Source organism: Rhipicephalus microplus, chromosome 1, assembly GCF_043290135.1.
Source record: "Rhipicephalus microplus isolate Deutch F79 chromosome 1, USDA_Rmic, whole genome shotgun sequence".
NCBI lineage: Eukaryota > Metazoa > Arthropoda > Arachnida > Ixodida > Ixodidae > Rhipicephalus > Rhipicephalus microplus.
The window spans coordinates 278,569,996-278,588,869 of record NC_134700.1 but is presented as its reverse complement, the minus strand read 5'-3'; the positions used below and the strand labels follow the sequence as shown (position 1 = coordinate 278,588,869).

Genomic DNA, 18,874 nt, shown 5'->3' with positions numbered 1-18,874 from the left:
GCAGAGTGTGACCCCCAGATATTTAAAAGAATTAACAGTTTCAACTGAAACATTACTGATGGAATATGGAAAAACAAGTGGAGAACGGCGGCGGGTGAAGGATAAGGCTTTGCATTTGTGAGGGTTAAGTTCCATTAGCCAATCATCGCACCATTGTTTTACATTGTTAAGATCACTCTGTAGAGCTAATTGATCAGAAGCGTTACAAACAGTGTGGTAAATAACACAATCGTCGGCAAACATTTGGATTTTACAGGATACATGAGTTGGGAGATCGTTAATAAATATCAGGAATAAAATCGGGCCCAGAACCGACCCCTGCGGGACACCAGATGTTACCGGAAATGAAGTAGAGGTAGCATTGTTAACAAAGACAGCTTGAGTGCGGTTACTTAAAAATTCACGGATCCACTTTAGGACGTCGGGGTGTAGGTTTAAGCGGGAAAGTTTCAACAGAAGGCGTTTATGGGGTACTTTATCGAATGCTTTCGCAAAGTCCAGGAATATGGCATCAGTCTGTACGTTAGAATCCAAGTTAATATGCAAGTCGTGCGAAAACATAGCCAGTTGAGTCTCGCACGACAAACCTTTGCGAAAGCCATGCTGCGTGGAATTGAAAAAGTTATTTGAGTCTAGGAAGTCCATAATCCGGGTGTAGATGACATGTTCGATGATTTTGCATGGAATGCTGGTTAATGAAATCGGTCGGTAATTGAGGGGTGACTCTCTAATACCTGATTTGAATACTGGGGTGATATTTCCGTGTTTCCAATCACTAGGAAGCTCACCCGTGGAAAGAGACTGCGAGTAAAGTAGACACAAAAATTTTGCACAGATCTGTTGAGTGTTCTTTAGAAATTTCGAATTTATGTTGTCGATACCTGATGATGAAGATAATTTAAGTTTATCAATGATTGCCAAAACTCCGGGTTCAACAAAAAGGATTGGCGGCATGGAAGTACTGACTACGGTAGGCTGTGGCGGGGGTGGAACGTCAGTTTCTTTGCTAAAAACCGATGAGAAAGCTCTATTAAACAGGTCGGCACATTCCGAGTCAGTGGCCACGTCACCTGCTTCATTAGTGAGAGTAATAGTGCATGAGTGGATGGGATTTATGACCTGCCAAAATTTCCTAGGGTTACTAGCAAGCAATTTCGGTAAGTGAGTGTGAAAAAAAGAATGCTTAGCGTTTCGTATTGCCGTGAGGTAAGCTTTTTCAGCAGCATAATATTTTAACCATGCGTTTTCGATATTCTGCTGCTTGGCGGAACGAAAAAGGCGTTTTTTCTTATTTTCTAATTTTTTGAGCGTTTTAGTAAACCATGGTTTTTGGGAACAGGCACGGAAACTGAGCTTAGGAATGAATTTTTCGACCAGTGTATCACATTTATCCTTAAATAACTTCCAGTTATCATGCACCGTGCGATAAAGAAAATTATCTTTGAATATTGGAAGAAAACAGTTTAATTCATCATTTATAGCAGTGTAGTTTCCTTTATCATATAGTCGTATGGTTTTTTTGGTGGTTCATTGTTTTGGAGGAGTGATTAAAATGTCGGCTTGAATTACTTTATGGTCGCTTATTTCTGACAAGTAGGAAATAGATGTTACACTTTCAGGAATACTGGTTAGTATTAGGTCTAATATGTTTTCACAGTCTTGGGTTACGCGGGTTGGTTTGGTGACAACTTGAGCTAGGTTGAAATTTAGACATACATTAACAAATTCACTCGCCTCACTCTGTAGTCCTCCGTTAACAGTTAGATTAGGCCAGTCAATATTCGGGAAATTGAAGTCGCCAAACAAGATAATATGGGCATTAGGGTACTTTGTTGAAAGTTCATTTAGCACCGAATTAAGCATGCCGGGAAAGTCAGGATTCCTATGTGGGGGCCTGTAGCACACGCCAATTAAAACTGATTGCGGTACGGCTTGGTATTTTATCCATATTATTTCCAAGTCTGACGAAATATTTACCAAAGTTGCGGGTAGGCCCTGGCTAACAGCAATGAGCACCCCTCCTCCCATTCTGCCGTCCCGGTCCTTACGGAAGATCTGAAAATTTGGTAAGTCAGCTAGAACTTCCTGATCGCTTACGTCACTATTAAGCCATGTTTCCGTTAATAAAAGCAAGTTGCTACTGGATGATGAAACAAGATTAGAGACGATTTCGCGTTTCGAAATGAAACTGCGAATGTTGGTGAAGATTACGGAAAGAGACACGGTAGTTTGCTGTGTTGGTTGGGGATTAGTTGATGATAACGGACGATGCAGTGATTGCTAGGTTACTTCCTTCACTGCCTGGGAGGATTCATCAAAGACGTAGCGTTTAGAACCTATGAGCAAAGTTTTGAAGCTTAATTTAAATGCTGTAGATTTTGATCTGGCAAAAGTGACAAGGTGTCTTCGTGCATGTCGGACGGCAGGGGAAAAGTCCTCACCAACGCTGTAGTTAGTGTCTTTAAATTTCTTGCCTTCCGACAAGATCGACTGTTTGACCTTAAACGAACTAAATTTTACAATTACAGGACGGACGCGGTCAGGCGAATGGCGACCAAGGCGGTGTGCGCGTTCAACTTGTGAAGGCTGTATTTCTAGTTCAAGGTTTTCAGTGATACACCGAATGACTGTTGCCTCTGAATCGGCAAAGGATTCTTTGGGATTAGGATCAGGAATACCATAAAATATCAGGTTATTTCGGCGGGAATGGTTTTCGCTAACGTCTGCACGGGATTGAAAGTTATGATAATGCCGGGTGATATCAGTGGTTAAGGTTTTTGTGTCATCTAGCTCTCTGCGCATGCTTGAAAGTTGACAGTAATGCGTTTCCAGATTAGTCAGATGCTTGCATACATCGTTCAGTGCTGCGTCTGTTGATCGCAGATGATCTTTAACAGTTTGAAGTTTCGCGATCAATTTGGTTTGTGCTACAGAAAGATTTTTCAGCTCGGTGAGTACAGCATGTATGGTATCTGGAGGCCCCGGGTTAGTTTCAACATCCCCTCCCAAAAGCAGTAATGAGCGCAGCACTTGAAAACATTCGACAATAATAGCAACACAGCACTGCGGGCCCGGCAGCTGTACTAGAGAATAATTACTTGACTTTTTACAAAAGATAGCCTGGGTGTTACCAACCTGCATAGTGAAGACGAACGGATTAGTAGACTGCGCTTTCACACAGCTACCGAGCCCACAGAGCGGCGAAGACGGGTGGCACTCTTTTATAGCCGGTGACGTTGAAGTTTGCTTTGACGAGAATGGCCAGGCTGGAACGTAGATCGAGACATCTGGCGGCGGTACGATGAAGTGAAGATCGGTCGAGAGATGGCACCAGTTGTGGGAGCCATTCACAAAGGTATTGGGGGCGGGATACGGCGTTTGTCCGGTAGGCAGGAAAGCCGTCAGGAGCGAGCTCGTGAGAACGGTGAGTATCTGCATAGTGAAGACGAACGGATTAGTAGACTGCGCTTTCGCACAGCTACCGAGCCCACCATCTTACTCAAGCATGCAAAATACTGAATGTTACTGCTAGCACCAACACTAGGACAACTGTATCAGCCGAATTTGTCTTTCTCGCTGTTGTTGGCTAAACTGTAGCTCACTTCCCTTTGTGCAGGTTTGGTGTGCTACCTTTGGTCAACTCCTCACCTGGCACAGCACCCCCTACAGCTATTAGTGGCATGCTTGCCTATGTCACACCCACTTCACAAGGCATTTTAGACACCATCTCCAAGGAAACTTGCCCTCCAGTCAAAAAGGTATGTACACTGCCCTTGGTATTTTTGCATCCAGGGCCTATGCACATTTGCAAACCTCTGAACATTTATTTAAGGTTATTAACTTTGGTCTTGTACAACATAACTTCATCAGTCTTCAGGACTAATACAGTTTTTGAAAGTGTTTCATGTCCCGATCTTCAATGGCACTTTTGAAAGTATATGGCAAGACATTAGATGAGTGTGAAGTTGCTCAATATGAACATCTCTATGCGAGCATTATAGTGCATTCTTCCGGGAAGCTTATTCAGGCAAATGCCTGAAGAAAGTAGGATCTGCAACAGCTGCATTGTACAAAAAGTAACTGGGACATAAAAACAATACAAGAGAAAATTTTGATATCACAGGGGGGGGATAGAACCTTTATTAAGAATTGTTTATAATTTCAATGAAAAGTGACATTAAGGTTGTATATTATAAAGAAAAATATTTCCTTAAGTTATTTCATTCATTATAATTTCTATATTAACCCATTTTAATTGAGCAAACTGCATTTTGTTCCTTACAGCTGAAGAATCGTTATGCATTGCTAAAATTTCATGTAAGCACAACCATTCACTTTTTTTTTTTTTGTAAACGACGGATATTGCGACACTTTCGTCAGATGTTCTTGCAGTGGATTCGCAAGAACTTACTGTGTACATTCCTCAAATACTACGAGTGCTTTTCGTGTCATTCAGCAAACTTCCTCTCTAGTTGGTCCCCAGAGGAAGAAGTCGCTGAGCGTCGAGACTTTAGCAGGCCATTTAGAAGACCACCATGTTTTCACAAGCACCCTGGAGAGTGTGTCCTAAATAACGTGACGTGACCCACAACTTTTGTTGAGGTCACGTCGCTGATGCCTCCAGTGCATAAATGAGACATGTAATAAATTCTTCAGTTTTTCAGGAAGAATAAACTTTTTGTTAAAATCAAGTGTTATAAATGTTGTAAACAATTGCTAGTAGGGAGTTGGTTGCCGCTCGCTCTGTAGAACGATGTTGATCTAAACCCATCTGGCTCAATTAAAGGAACTCGTTCATTTTTTTTGTTCTTTTACATGAGCCGCTAGGGAGCACCATTAATTTGCGATGCAGATTTGTCCCTGACATACAATGGGTCTATCGTGACTCTGGAAAGCATGCAAGAGAAACATGCAAACTTCAGTGCCATTCAGAGTTCAACTGTTTTTAACGTTAATCAATTTGCTGTGTTTTCTGCAGAACCTAGCTAGGAAACCTCAGGGACTGAACACTCCAAAGGTTCAAATATTCAGCCAGTCAAGTAACAACAACTTGCTGCAGACGCCACCAGTTCCAACCAGGTACACACGTGGCTGAAACCCTTCTTCTCCTCCCCCCCAACAAAGAGCTATGCTTGGACATCCTCCTGCTGCTTTCCTATCCTTGCACTTGTCTCCCGCATGTAGCTGAAGTGTGAATGGCTTGGTGAAGTTGGTTGCACGTATATCTCTTTGGGGAAGGAAACGGAAAATGCCATATAAGCGTTTGTGAAGCCTGCTTTGAGCAAATAGTTGGGTTAGAGCTTGGTTTCCTTTAAAAAAACTCGTACAATCGGCCGCTACTTCTAGCCTATTTAGCCAGTTTTTTTATTATACACAGCCCATGGCTGACAATGACTGCTTACTGGTTCAGTACTTGTAGATTGAAACGCAACATTTTTTTTTATGGTAATGACTACTGTGAGCAATTTTGTGTGACAACCATGTCATGTCGCTGCAAATCTAGCTGCTAAAGGTAATGCTGGCTCTAATATCGAAATAAAGCCTATATAACACGAACTGTACTTGCTGGAAGCAAAAGTACGTGCATTACTTAGCCTTAAATGTTGACCTCTCAATCCGTAAGCGCTGTACGTTAGTAATGGCAGATAGGAGAAACATCTTGGCTGTCACTTCATGGAGTAGCAGACATTGTCCTGATTGGGGGTGCTGTAGTTTCCAAGAAAATTAGGGGGAAACGTAGTGCCTGCTTCCGATTCTATTTCGAGAAATGTCATTTGCCAAACTTCACTTGCCATTCCCTACCTCGAGCTTTCATCAAAGAATCGCCATGACCTGCAGCGTCGTTTGTTTGCCCTGCAGCTTTCCACCCAGTGGCCTGAGCAGCGTGCGGCGCAGCTCGCGCCTCTTCAGCAGCTCCAACTCGGTCAAGGAGAACAACAAGGGGAGCTCGTCGCCCAAGACCATACGGAGTCTGGCCGCCCGGCTGCCCTCGTCCAAGAAGAGTAAACCCTCCCGGGGGGCTCTACGCACCAACACGACCACCTCCGGCTCCAACAATGCCAGCGCCATCACCGAGGGAGAGCTCAACGAGATGAACAAGCCCGAGCTATTGCCCGTGTCCCTGGCTCAGACTGCACTCTGCATGCAGAGGGCATCTGCAGGCAGGCCACCCCTTTTATTTTACTGTGGAGCTGTTTTACTGTGCTGTGCCACTTTTCTAGTAGTAGTAGTAGTAGTAGTAGTAGTAGTAGTAGTAGTAGTAGTAGTAGTAGTAGTAGTAGTAGTAGTAGTTAAAATCTTTAGCATGCGCTCCCTCCCCCCTTCAAAGTAAAGGATAATTAGGCAAAATTTAGAGGGGAGCCCTTTAACGGTCATGTGATCAAATTTGAAGATGGCAGCTTAAGCTGCTAAGAATACAGAATGCACCGCGGTGCTTTTGATGCTATGCTTTATTCAATACTGTAACATTCACTTTTTCATTCCGCCTTGTTGGGTGAGTAAAGTCAGTAAATGATACAGTGAAAGTGGGGGGTGGGGGGTGGAGAAAAGGCCTCATATTTGGAAATCCCCTGAAGAAGAAAAGGAGGGGGGGGGGGGGGCGCTTGCTCGGGATTTTATGGTAGTAGCAGTAGTAGGCGTCACGCAGGTCATGTGACCAAAGGAGGTAGGAAATTAAACTTTAAAGATGATGCTAAATTGTGGTGGTGACGCTGCTTACATTCCTGAGCAGCTGTGACAGTAAATACATCTTTTAGGTAAGTGGGCAAGTGGAGTGAGCCACGGTTGCACTGATGTGCTATTGTAGCATTTCAGCACGGCTGTAAATGAGCGTATCACCATGCAGGATTGACATGGCCAAACCTGAAAAACATGGAAACGACAAAGAAGTCTAAGTGTGAACTTTGCTGAAACATGGGAGCAAAATTTAACGTCTTGCAAAACTGGCAACAGCTTCTTTGTTCAATGGTTTTCACAGCATGAACAGGCTACCATTTTCCTTTTTTAGGTGCCGAATTTGTATGTTGGTTGATTATACTGGTGTTGCATAGCATAGTTTCACTTGTGTATAAAGAAGAAGAGAAGGAAGGGCAGGGAGGCTAATCAGCCCAGGAAAGGTGGTTTGCTGTCCTACACTTGGGATGGGAAAGGGGAGATCGAAAGAGGGAGAGGAATGAGTGGGAAGAGAGAGAAAGATAGCGCATAACAGCACACACACAAACGTGCAGTCCATCACGGCTGCGAGTTAGGCGACATCACTGTCACAGCTGCTTGTCTAAGTTAGTTTTTCTTAGAAACTTCAGGTATTCCTTGGTCGCTTCCAGCTGCAATGTCCTCTGTGGACGACATTGAAGAATAGACTCGACAGACATTCAAAGAATATTTTCCTTGCTTCAATAAGTGTTAGGCATGCCATTTACAAACTATTTCAGCACAATATTTAGTCGATAATTAATGATGTCAGCTTAAAACAGGAGTTTTCTTGGTCCCCTAAGCGACCATGTGGGACCACTGGCTGCCATAGGCAGTAATGCGTCTTGTCATGCTAAGCGAAGTTATAAACACAGTGTTAGCTTTCTTTTGCTCTAAAATAATACAGTTGAACCTCTTTATAAGAGACACTGTTATAAGAGACAAATTGGTTTAAGAGTGACCAGTGTGCCTACAGTAAAATACAGGTTGATAAGAAAATGCATACGTGGTGCCCTGCTTATAAGAGCCACCTCATATAAGAGACGAGAATTGTTGCCCGGAGCATGCCTCTTGTGAAGGGGTTCAATTGTAGATTTATAGGAACCAAGAAAAGAAAAAGATAGCGTAGCAATTACAGCGAGTGATGCGGTTGGCTCCGCTTTCAAATACATTCGCTCCCCGGCACGTGCGCATTCTTGCCTCCCCGGTTGCCTTCGCTTGCTTTGGACAGCGTCCCAGCTTCTTCTTACTGGTTGTGTCAGTTTCTGTTTTATGGTGTGTTTAGGGTAGCTCAGTCCTCGTTACACCAACTGCGTGCGTTGTCAGATAGCTCCGCACAACTTATAAAATTGGGAACAACGTTCAGTATCATGCTATGAAATTCAGGCAACTATGGCTTGGCAAACATCGTTTCATCTCCAGGTTTTGGTGATAACAGAGACATTTTATTGACTTTTGAGGCAAGTGGCATCAGCTGTACAGTTGAGGGGAACATGAGCTGGCTAATTGAAATTGTGCTTTTATATCCAATAAATGAACCTGGACTATGAAACTAGTCGAGGTACAGTATTAAATGGATCCTCAATACACACGTAGTTCAAAAATATTTTGAAATCGTTTCACGACCCCTTTAAGCCAGGTCATCTTGGCTTTTTGTAGCTTGCCCAAGTCGGTGAATCGCGACCATGAAATTTGATTCTAAATTGAGCTTGATTATAATCAAAAGCATACTCTGACACATACTAGGTAAATCAACCCACTGGACGTTATGTTGCCAACTTTGTGCTCTCCAGTGGTGGTTAGGCACATGTCTTCCAACTGGCGAAGAGATCAATCTGCACAATCTAAAGAAATGAAGACTTTCCCGTTGCACTCAGTAATAATTTTGCAAAGCTTCCATTTGCTCAGTTCAGTTCATTCATTAGTCTTTTATTTTTGATGGTGGATGCTGTGAAGGACATAGTCAGTGAGCCTTTTTCTTGGTTTTCTTATTTTAACCAAATAGATCTGTGTTCTCCTGCAAGTTGGTGAGGTACAGTATGATATCATGGCAATGGTAGCAACTCAAGTTTTGATGTAAGCGTGTACTGAGCAGTTTTTTTAAAGAACGCTAAACGAAATAATGAATCGGTTTAGATTGATAAATTGTACTCTGGAAACATGAACGTTGTTAATTCCACCATCATAGGTTTAATACAAGAGAGCTCGCAGGGGCGCCTGCGCAAGTAGGCGTTTGGTGTGTAGCGACACCACGGACCCGAGCTAACGGGGGAGTTTCTACTCCCTCCCACGCCTAGCCGTGCGTGACTTTGCCGTGTCCGGGGAAAAGGGGATCCTGGGCTGGGGGTTGAGCCGACCTCTTTGGCCCCGGCTTCACGTAGACGGCACCCCTGGGCTGACCCACCCAGGGGAAATCGGCAGTCGCCTTTTCCTATCTCTCTCTCCCTACATCTTCGTCTTTATCTCTTACTATTTATCTGTCCTGTCTTCTACTCTCTTCCGATTACTTCCAAACTTCCTGGCGGCTAGGGTTAACCCTGTGCAAACCCTGTGCAAGGTGTGTACCTTGGTCTAGGCGCATTGGGTTATAGTGGCGTTGTACGGCTGGCGTCTGCAGTTTTCAGCATCTGTAAACTTGTAGCGTCCCCTCGTTGGGCTCCGTGGTGGGTGGCCGCCAACGCTGCTGAACAAAAATAAGAAAGGCATGCATAGAGCATTCCCCCTACTGTCTGATCGTACCGGCTTAATGCGGGTATGCACCGATGATATAAATTTTTTCAACCAGCCAAAAGAAACATATCCTCACTTTCATGTTATCCACTGTGAAAAAACTGAAAAGCAAGCCAGGACCGTCTCTCCTTTCCTAGTTTCTAGATGTCTCACCGAAACTTTTGGCACAGGATACAAGGTAACCAAAATGGCTAGTGGAGACCTTCTCCTCGAAATCCGCGACAAAGAACAATTTGAAAAGCTAGACCGTCTTTCAGATTTCGGTGGCATACCAATAACCATAACACCACATAGATCAATGAACACAACTCGCGGAGTGGTATCTGACATGGACTTAATTGACTTGACTGAGACTGAACTTTTGGAGGGGTGGAAGAGCTAAAATGTCACCAATGTACAGAGAATCGTCATCAGAAGAGATAATAAGGAAACACCGACAAAACACTTAATACTCACGTTTGCATCCAGTAAACTACCGGAATCTATTCAAACAGGGTACACGAAGACATCTATCAGGCCGTACATACCAAACCCTCGTCGTTGCTTCCAATGCCAGAGGTATGGCCATGGCTCTAAAACCTGTCGTGGTCGCCAGACTTGTGCACAATGTGGAGTCCTAGGCCACGTGTCTGAGAACTGCAAACAACCGCCACACTGTGTAAACTGCGAAGGAAACCATGCCGCATATTCACGCTCCTGCACATACTGGAAAAAAGAAAAAGAAATAATTACATTGAAGGGGAAGGAGAACATTACATTTAAGGAAGCACGGCGAAGAGTCGCTCCATTCTATGGACCTACATACGCTGATGCGGCGCGTCAGGGGGCACCGCCGCACCAGCCCTCGCCACACCTTCGGCCCGCGCATACCGAGCCGGTGGTTGTGGCACCTGCCCCCAAGGCGGCTGTAGCCCAGGCTACACCGCCTACTCCCAAACAGAGACCGGAGACTCCAGAGTCCTCGGGTCTCAAGGCCTCATCTCACCAGGCGAGGCCCGAAATTCGTACTAACAGCCCGCACGTGCGGGCATCCAGTGCCTCTGAGGAGGCAATGGATACATCGGTACCCTTGGTGCCGAAAGAGCGGAGTGGCTCCTTGGAGCGCGCCAAGAAAACAAAAAAGCAAATAACAGGGCCTGGTGACGGCCCTGTTAAGTGAACTCAAACTCCCTGTATAAACAGCCACTCGCTTTTCGTACACACAGCACTATTTTACATTCATCATGAACACTCAAATTATACAATGGAACGTCAGGGGCCTTCTCAGAAACCTTGACGACATCCAAGAAATCTTACACGAACACTCACCAAAAGTGCTGTGTGTACAAGAAACACACCTTAATTCAAAACACACAAATTTTCTTCGTAAATACGTTATTTTCCGAAAGGACCGTGTTGATGCCATGACATCATCCGGAGGTGTTGCCATCATAGTGAATCAAGGAATTGCATGCACACACTTACAACTCCAAACATCCCTTGAGGCAGTGGCTGTTCGAGCAGTTCTTTTTGATAAACTGATCACAATCTGCACTATTTACATTCCTCCTAGCTATCAGCTGCAAAAACGTGATTTACACTCTCTAATTGATGAACTTCCGGAGCCTTATGTTCTCCTTGGAGACTTTAATGCGCATAGCAGGCTATGGGGTGACTCTCGGTATGACGCGCGAGGTCGACTGATCGAACAGTTCCTTCTCTCGTCGAGCGCGTGTCTCCTGAATCGAAAAGAACCAACCTATTATGATCTCGCTAATAACACCTACTCCTCCATAGACCTAAGCATAGCCTCTCCATCTCTTGTGCCTCTACTCCAGTGGAATGTCGTCAGTAATCTGTACGGAAGTGACCACTTCCTCGTAGTTTTGAGCACAACTACAGTAACTGAGTGCCCACCACGTGTTCCCAAGTGGCTCATAAATAGAGCCGACTGGGAACAGTTTTATACCATCGCTCGTCTAGGTTGGAATGACATATGTACTTTGAACATTGATGTTGCTGTCAACTACTTCACAGCCTTTTTGATTGATGCTGCAACAAAATGCATCCCACAAACAAATGGACACCCTGGAAAACGGCGTGTGTCATGGTGGAACTCTGAATGCCGAAACGTGCGCAAACAGCAAAACAGAGCTTGGAGGCTGCTTCGGAACTCACCGACAGCCAAAAATCTCGACACTTTCAAGAAAATAAAGTCTCATGGCAGGAGAACGCGTCGGCAGGCCAGAAGGGAAAGCTGGCAGAAGGTTTTGTCAGGGATCAATTCATACACACAGGAGGCTAAAGTCTTGGACATGGTTGGTAGGATAGCAGGAAAACAAGTACACACACTTCCACTCGTAAACATTCAGGGTGATACCTTGGAAGATCAGGCAAACTTCCTCGGTGCACACTTCGAACAGGTGTCCAGCTCATCCCACTATACTGACACTTTCCAAAAATACAGAACAAGAATAGAAAAGCAGAAACTCGAACACAAATGCACTAGATACGAGGCATATAACCAAGCTTTCAGTCTAGCTGAGCTGCGAACGTCTCTGAACTCCTGCAGTACTTCTGCCCCAGGTTCTGACCGTGTGGTGTATGAAATGTTAAAAAACCTACCAATCGAAACACGAAAAACCTTACTTTGTTTGTACAATGCTATCTGGTTTTCTGGCACTATCCCTACCTCCTGGAAAGAGGCTATTATTATTCCCATCTTGAAAGAGGGCAAGGACCCTTCTTTACCTTCGAGTTATAGGCCTATTGCACTTACAAGCTGCTTGTGCAAAGTCTTCGAAAAAATGATAAACTGCCGACTTGTACATATCCTTGAAACAAACAATTTGCTCGACCCATTTCAGTGTGGGTTTCGAGAAAGTAGATCCACCACAGACCACCTTGTTCGTATTGAGGCACAGATCAGGGACGCCTTCGTCCATAAACAATATTTTCTCTCTGTATTCCTCGATATCGAAAAGGCTTATGATACAACATGGGGTTTGGAATTCTAAGAGACCTGTCCCACCTTGGCGTGCGCGGAAGAATGTTTCACATAATCGAAAATTACCTGTCAAACCGGACATTCCGTGTCCGAGTGGGCACGGTTCTTTCCCAATTATTTGTCCAGGAAACAGGCGTGCCACAAGGTGGTGTACTTAGCTGCACACTTTTTCTCATCAAAATGAATTCCTTGCGCTTGTCTATTCCTTGCAATATGTTTTATTGTACATACGTCGACGACGTCCAGCTTGGCTTTAGATCTTGCAATCTGGCAATGTGTGAGCGGCAGGTTCAGTTAGGTAACAAGGTCTCCAAATGGCTAGAGGAAAACGGATTCCGACTGAACCCACAAAAAAGCACGTGTGTCTTGTTCTCCCGAAAGAGAGGCATACACTCAGAACCCGACATTGAATTGAACGGTCAACGTCTGTCTGTTAATACGGAGCATAAATTCTTAGGATTAATCTTGGACAACAAGTTGACCTTCGTACTGCACATCAAGTATCTAAAAACAAAATGTTTAAAAGCCATGAATGTTCTAAAAGTGTTGTCACGTACTAGGTGGGGTAGTGACAGGCAATGTCTCATGAACCTATATAAAAGCCTCATTCGCACCCGCTTAGATTATGGGGCTGTTGTTTATCAGTCTGCGACTCAAAGTGCTTTGAAGATGCTGGACCCCGTGCACCATTTGGGCATCCGCCTTTCTACGGCTGCTTTTCGCACTAGCCCCGTAGAAAGCCTTTATGTTGAGTCAAATGAGTGGTCGCTTCATCTGCAAAGAACTTACATGTCCTTTGTTTATTTCCTTAAGGTAAAAGCAGACAAGAAGCACCCCTCATACTCTACTATTAATGATTTGTCGAGCTCAATTCTGTTTCAAAACAGGCCTTCGATGAGGCAGCCCTTCTCAGTTCGCCTGAAGAGTCTAGCTGAGGAAACTGGAGTCTCACTTGAACACAGTTTAATGGCTCCTGTAGCATACCCGCCACCGTGGCAATGGCAGACTATAAACTGCGATGTGTCTTTTCTAGAAGTTACAAAACATGCGCCTATTGCCCATATCCGAACACACTTCCTGGAACTTCAACACAAATACACACGTCCTGAGTTCTTTACAGATGCCTCCAAGTCTAACTCCTCTGTGTCCTACGCTGCTGTCGGCCCATCCTTTTCGGATGCTGGCCCTCTACATCCAGACACAAGTATCTTCACAGCGGAAGCTTATGCGGTACTTGTGGCGGCTAAACACATCAAGCAATTACAAATACAAAAAGCAGTAATTTATATGGACTCCCTCAGTGTGGTAACGGCTCTGCACACTCTTAAAAAACACAAAAACCCAGTCCTTGTCTCACTTTACTCCATTTTGTGCACACTCTACACATTCAAACAACATGTTGTAGTGTGCTGGGTGCCAGGGCACCGTGAGATTCAAGGCAACGTGAGGGCGGATCAGCTCGCTGCATCCGTCCTCAAAAGTACTGCCCCTACACCCATATCAATCCCGGCCACTGATCTCCACTAGGTTTGCTGGATGGCGCTTCGCCGCTGTCGCGGCTTGGCGCGCGCACGGCCACCGGAAGTTCAATGGCTCGTCCCGGAAGTTGAGCGTCTGCTACGCTTCTCAACCGCTGATCAGCGTTCCCATTGACGCATTTTGCATTTTGTTCTCACTTAATTGCATTTTGGTGATACACATCGCGTTCAGATCACAACTTATGCTATACCGAAACATGCGACGTTAATATGAAGCAGTATATAATTGCGAAGGAGAACGAAAATGTCACTTAGGTATCGGTTCGAGAGGAGACGACGCAGCTCGAACGGAATTTATGCTGGCGAGTGGACTTTGGCGAGTGGACTTATGCTGGCGAGTGGACTCCTGTCTCATGCAACTTTGTCAGACAGAGCTTCACAATGTTCGCACGCTCTTTTCCTGAAAGACCATTGATAAAAAAATAGCCACACGGTACCTTCCAGTGGGAGTCCAGAGATACGAGCATGAAAACAAGGGCTTCAGACGCAACTGCGTTACTGTCATCGTCCACTTCATTGCCAATATCCACGTAGCCTCGAAATTTTTTGCCGTCCCATTCAAGGTGCTTTCTAATGGCCATTTCATCAACAACAAGGTTGCAGAGAAGCTGTTTGTTGTTCTTCTTAGCCTCATTGGCTTTTGCTCGGATGGCATTGATTGCTTCGCTTGTGAATCCAGGTTCTCCGTTAATGGAGCTATACCATTTAGTTATAGTCGATGGATGTGGCAAGGAACATTGAAATGTTTCTCTGACATAGTTATATGCCTTTGTCGAGTAAAACTGTAGCGTGAGTGCAAATGCACGCAGTGCAGGAGAATATTTGTCTCGGCTTAACTTAACAGACGACTTGTCGCCTTCACTGGATGTTTGCTTGAGCAACCGTTTCGTAACTTCCAAGGGGATCCCCGTGAAGCACCTTTCAAGCATTGCCGAGGCATCTTCTGAAATGAGCTGCTTGTGCTTGAGGTCATCAATTATTTCATTAAATGAGCTGACCTTCCTTCTTAACCGACGTTCTCGTTCAAGGCTGAGCTTCAGCTTTCTTTTCACTGTAGCCGCTGAATCTGTGCAAGCATCCAGTTTCCTCTTCAGTGTTTTTGGCGTGTCAAGGACTGCATAGCTGTGCTCGGCGACCTGAAAACAAAACAGTGAAAGTTAAAGCTGTTGAAAAAGACACCTTTCACAAAAACCACTCATCATATGACAGTCTTTGTAAAGCAGGCATCTGTTCGTAGCTTACGTGGTTTAACGCAGAAAATAAGCAACCAGGTGCACAGGGGAGTTTAGAAATTAACTTTGTCCCCTTCATTTACCGGTGCACTCGAGAAATGCCACATCAGACAGGAATTTCAATATTTTCCCTGGATTAGAAAAACTGGTGCTGCAGCCATGAATAAAACCAATGTTCTGCTATGACTACAGAACATACCAGGACTACTAACTTGATTCGAATTGGATGCTATCCTGGTGTGCATAATGTATACAAAGTTATCGTGTTGGTTACAACGAGATTGCAAGAAAGTGGCCTGACTAACATCGGACTAGTTACATTCAACCGAGGACGGACCAAGTAGCTGCACTCGGGCAGCGTAGTACAAAAAAAGGCAACTTGCATGGGCTGAGTTCTCTTGCACCGTGGTTGGAGTGTTGTCGTTTGGCTGTTCCACTGGGGTCACATCCACAATGGCAGTTCTCTGCTTAGGCAGCTTTCTCTCAGCAGTCCTCTGAAACAGCCATGTTTCATTCACAGTTATGCTTACTTATTACTGCGAGTGCAAAATGCTGTAAGTAAAAAAATATGCTGGCGTCAAGCATATTATAGCAGTCTAGCAGTTTCTGAATTATACCACTAGCATCTTAGACAGCTATCATAGCACCACTGAGATATATAACGCAGATAGGAGCATTTCAGAAATTGAAAGAAAAAATTGGGCACTTAAAATTCAAGACCTCGCGCTTTGTAACGTAATGGACATGTTTTTCCAATTCCGTTTCATTGCTTACAGTACATGGTTTTCAGAGTAAGTCTGCCAAACAATTCCTCAACCACAGCTTCTCACAGCTACATGTAGATTTTATTGTGCTCCGAGCTAATTTGTAGGGCGTCATTTTTAAAGGGACTCAGCAGATGAACTACGAAAGAAGGTAGCACCCATTCAGGCGATTTCAGTGTCTAATAAACGTAGCATCAACTGTAGGGGTAGTTATACGAACGCTAAACGAGCGAACTGCGATGGCCGAACAGTATGCTTTTTTTTTCCGGGCCGCTATACCAAAATGCCGAGATGTCGTACTATACCTTTTCCAGGTGCTTCGGGAAAGAAAACAAGGTGGGCACGGCGTCAGGCTGTAGCCGAGTTCGTGCGCCCGTTCTGTCAAAACAGTTGTCAGTAAAGTGGTCACTGCAGAGTCTGCTACCTGGGGATGGAGTCCATTTGTCCCTTCTTAAGTTTACCACCCAACGCCGGTATAAATCCGGCTTAGAGCGTGGGAACCTGCGTAACAAGAGCCACAGCTTAACAACGACACTGATATGACGTTTGCGTTTCGCTGCGTATCACGCACGTCGCACAGAATATTGTAATACTTACAAGTGGAACGTCTTTCCAGACGACTTCTCTGGTCTGCTGGTGCAGTTGACGGCGCAACAAGCAGGCATTTTTAGCGGAATGCGCGCGAAACCAGCCCATACGTAGCACGCGCTATGCTGGAACGGCGGCCATTTGTCCGACTTCCGGGACGAGCGCTCGAACTTCCGGCGGCCGCACGCCGGAGAGCTCGAAGCGCCATCCAGCACCCTAGTGGAGATCAGTGATCCCGGCCCTTGATCTTAAGCCCTCTCTCAAACGAAACCTCAGGGTATACTGGCAGAGCAAGTGGGATACACACACACAAAACAAACTACACGTTATTAAGCCACACCTTGGTCATTGGCTGCCCGTATCGAAATCGCGTCATACAGATATAATACTAACGAGACTCAGGATAGGACACACATACGCGACACACACACACTTACCTTTTGTCTGGTGACGATCCACCATTGTGTGACAAATGTGGTGAAGCATTAATAGTCCTTCACATACTAATCCAGTGCAAACACTTAGAAACTCTAAGAAAACAACATTTTCCATTACCCTACCGACAACATATACCTTTACACCCTGCAATGTTCGTCGGTAGGGAACCGCTTTTTAGTCATAAATAATTGTTAGAGTTTTTAAAAGAAATTCATAGTTTTCATATCATATACCCGGGCATTCCGTAGCATGACCTCTCCAGAGAGGTTTTTGCTGCAATGGCTACACAAGAAAGCACTTGCCTCACGGCCCTTGGACGCAAGGGTATGAACAAGTGAGGCACTTGTGCTAATGCCATACATATCCACCATCGTCTTTTATTATCACCAACTTTTGTCATCTATTCACACCACACGCACCTTTCACGGCATGATCATGATTTTATTACTTGTATGTTCTTACCCGCCTCACCGCGAGGAATTTTATGGCCCTTATACAGCCGCTTATCACAATCATTGTCCATATTTTTAGTAAGATGAACTGGCGCTCTTTGGCCGTGAAATGGCCCTTGCGCCACAAAACATCAAACATCATCATCATCATTAATACAAGAGAAAATAAAGTTCAAAGTTTCATTTTTAAATATCGTGCCCAAATCTCAAGATGTGACGTCAATTTGAAAGTGTACTTGTCTCACTTGGGCACCATTGACTCCACAAAATTTCCTCAAACTTAGTATGTCAAAATATGTGACATCACGTCGTATGGTGCGGAAACTTCACTCTGGTGTTGCCACCCACGTTATCGTTTTGTACGCTTTCTCGCTTACTCAGCACTTTCTGGCCGCAAGCATGGTGTTTTTGGTATCATGGAATAATAGTTCACTAATACGAGAATGATTTTTTTGCACTCCAGCATCCCTTTATTCCCATCTAGCCAATTGTGGGTAGAGGGATTTGTGAAGTTACTGGGTTAGTGAGGAGGCACGTGGATGGCATTCTTTTGTACTACACGCAGAGTTTTTTTTTTTATCAAGGAACTCTCCTAACGAGCTGTACGAAGCTATTGCTGTAACAGTTATTTTTGTCGATTCACTGTCTGTTGAGCTGTCGCTGAGCACAGCCGATCTGGTACACTTGCCAGGGTCAGCCTTATGCAGAGCAGTGCTGTGTGTTATAATTTGCTCCCTGTCCGCCTTCATGGAATGGCAGCTGTGGGGCTCGGCTGATGACTAAAAGGTCGCGGGTTCGATCCTGCCTGCTGTGGTCCTATTTGAATGGAGGCGAGAGGCCTATGTACTATGCTACAGCGATTGCACGTTAACACCAGATGGCCAAATTTTATGAAGCCTGCCACTACGGCGTCTCTCATAACCATATACAGTCGAAACCCGCAATAACGAAACCCCGCAAGTACGAAATCCCCGCAGCAACGAAATATTTACGGATCCCCGGCGGACGTTCATAGAAGCCCATGTATTACGTATCTCGCGGCAATGAAATGTTTTTGGACAGCGATCCTGCATTAACGAATTTTCTACCACGGTGCGGACCTTATTTTACCCTACCACCAAAGGTTAACTGTCGAAAATATGCTCGTATGCGTGTTATGCGCACTCAAAATTTGTAAACGTCTGCTTTTGCCGCGCTAGCGTGGGCATCGGCATTTTTGTTTACTTAAGGGGGGACGCGGCTTTGGGAGCTGGCTCCTCCCTTTAAAAACAAGCGCGCAAAAAGCAAACATTTGAAGGTCATTTCGAGGCCCTTGATTGGCTGTGGCCGCCATGTTGCCTCAGCTCGCCTCGCCATTGGCCCGATGCTCACTCCGGGAGATCGTCATCTGCTGCTTGTGCGTCGCCAGGACATGGCTCTCAAAAATTGCTACTTTGTGACGTGTTCACGGCTCGAT

The 18,874-nt window shown here is 44.9% G+C and overlaps 1 protein-coding gene across 2 annotated transcripts in view; it reads left to right on the top strand.

The window, feature by feature from the left end:
• Cdc27 (cell division cycle protein 27) overlaps positions 1–18,874 on the top strand; it is a 55,656-nt gene that overhangs the window by 13,945 nt on the left and 22,837 nt on the right. The window contains exons 7-10 of one of the 2 annotated variants that reach the window (XM_037436211.2): positions 3,617–3,758; positions 4,285–4,317; positions 4,979–5,079; positions 5,860–6,161. In XM_037436211.2, coding sequence (XP_037292108.2) covers positions 3,617–3,758; positions 4,285–4,317; positions 4,979–5,079; positions 5,860–6,161 — 578 coding nt within the window. The remainder of the gene's footprint in view (positions 1–3,616; positions 3,759–4,284; positions 4,318–4,978; positions 5,080–5,859; positions 6,162–18,874) is intronic. The other variant, XM_037436212.2, reaches the window with a different exon arrangement.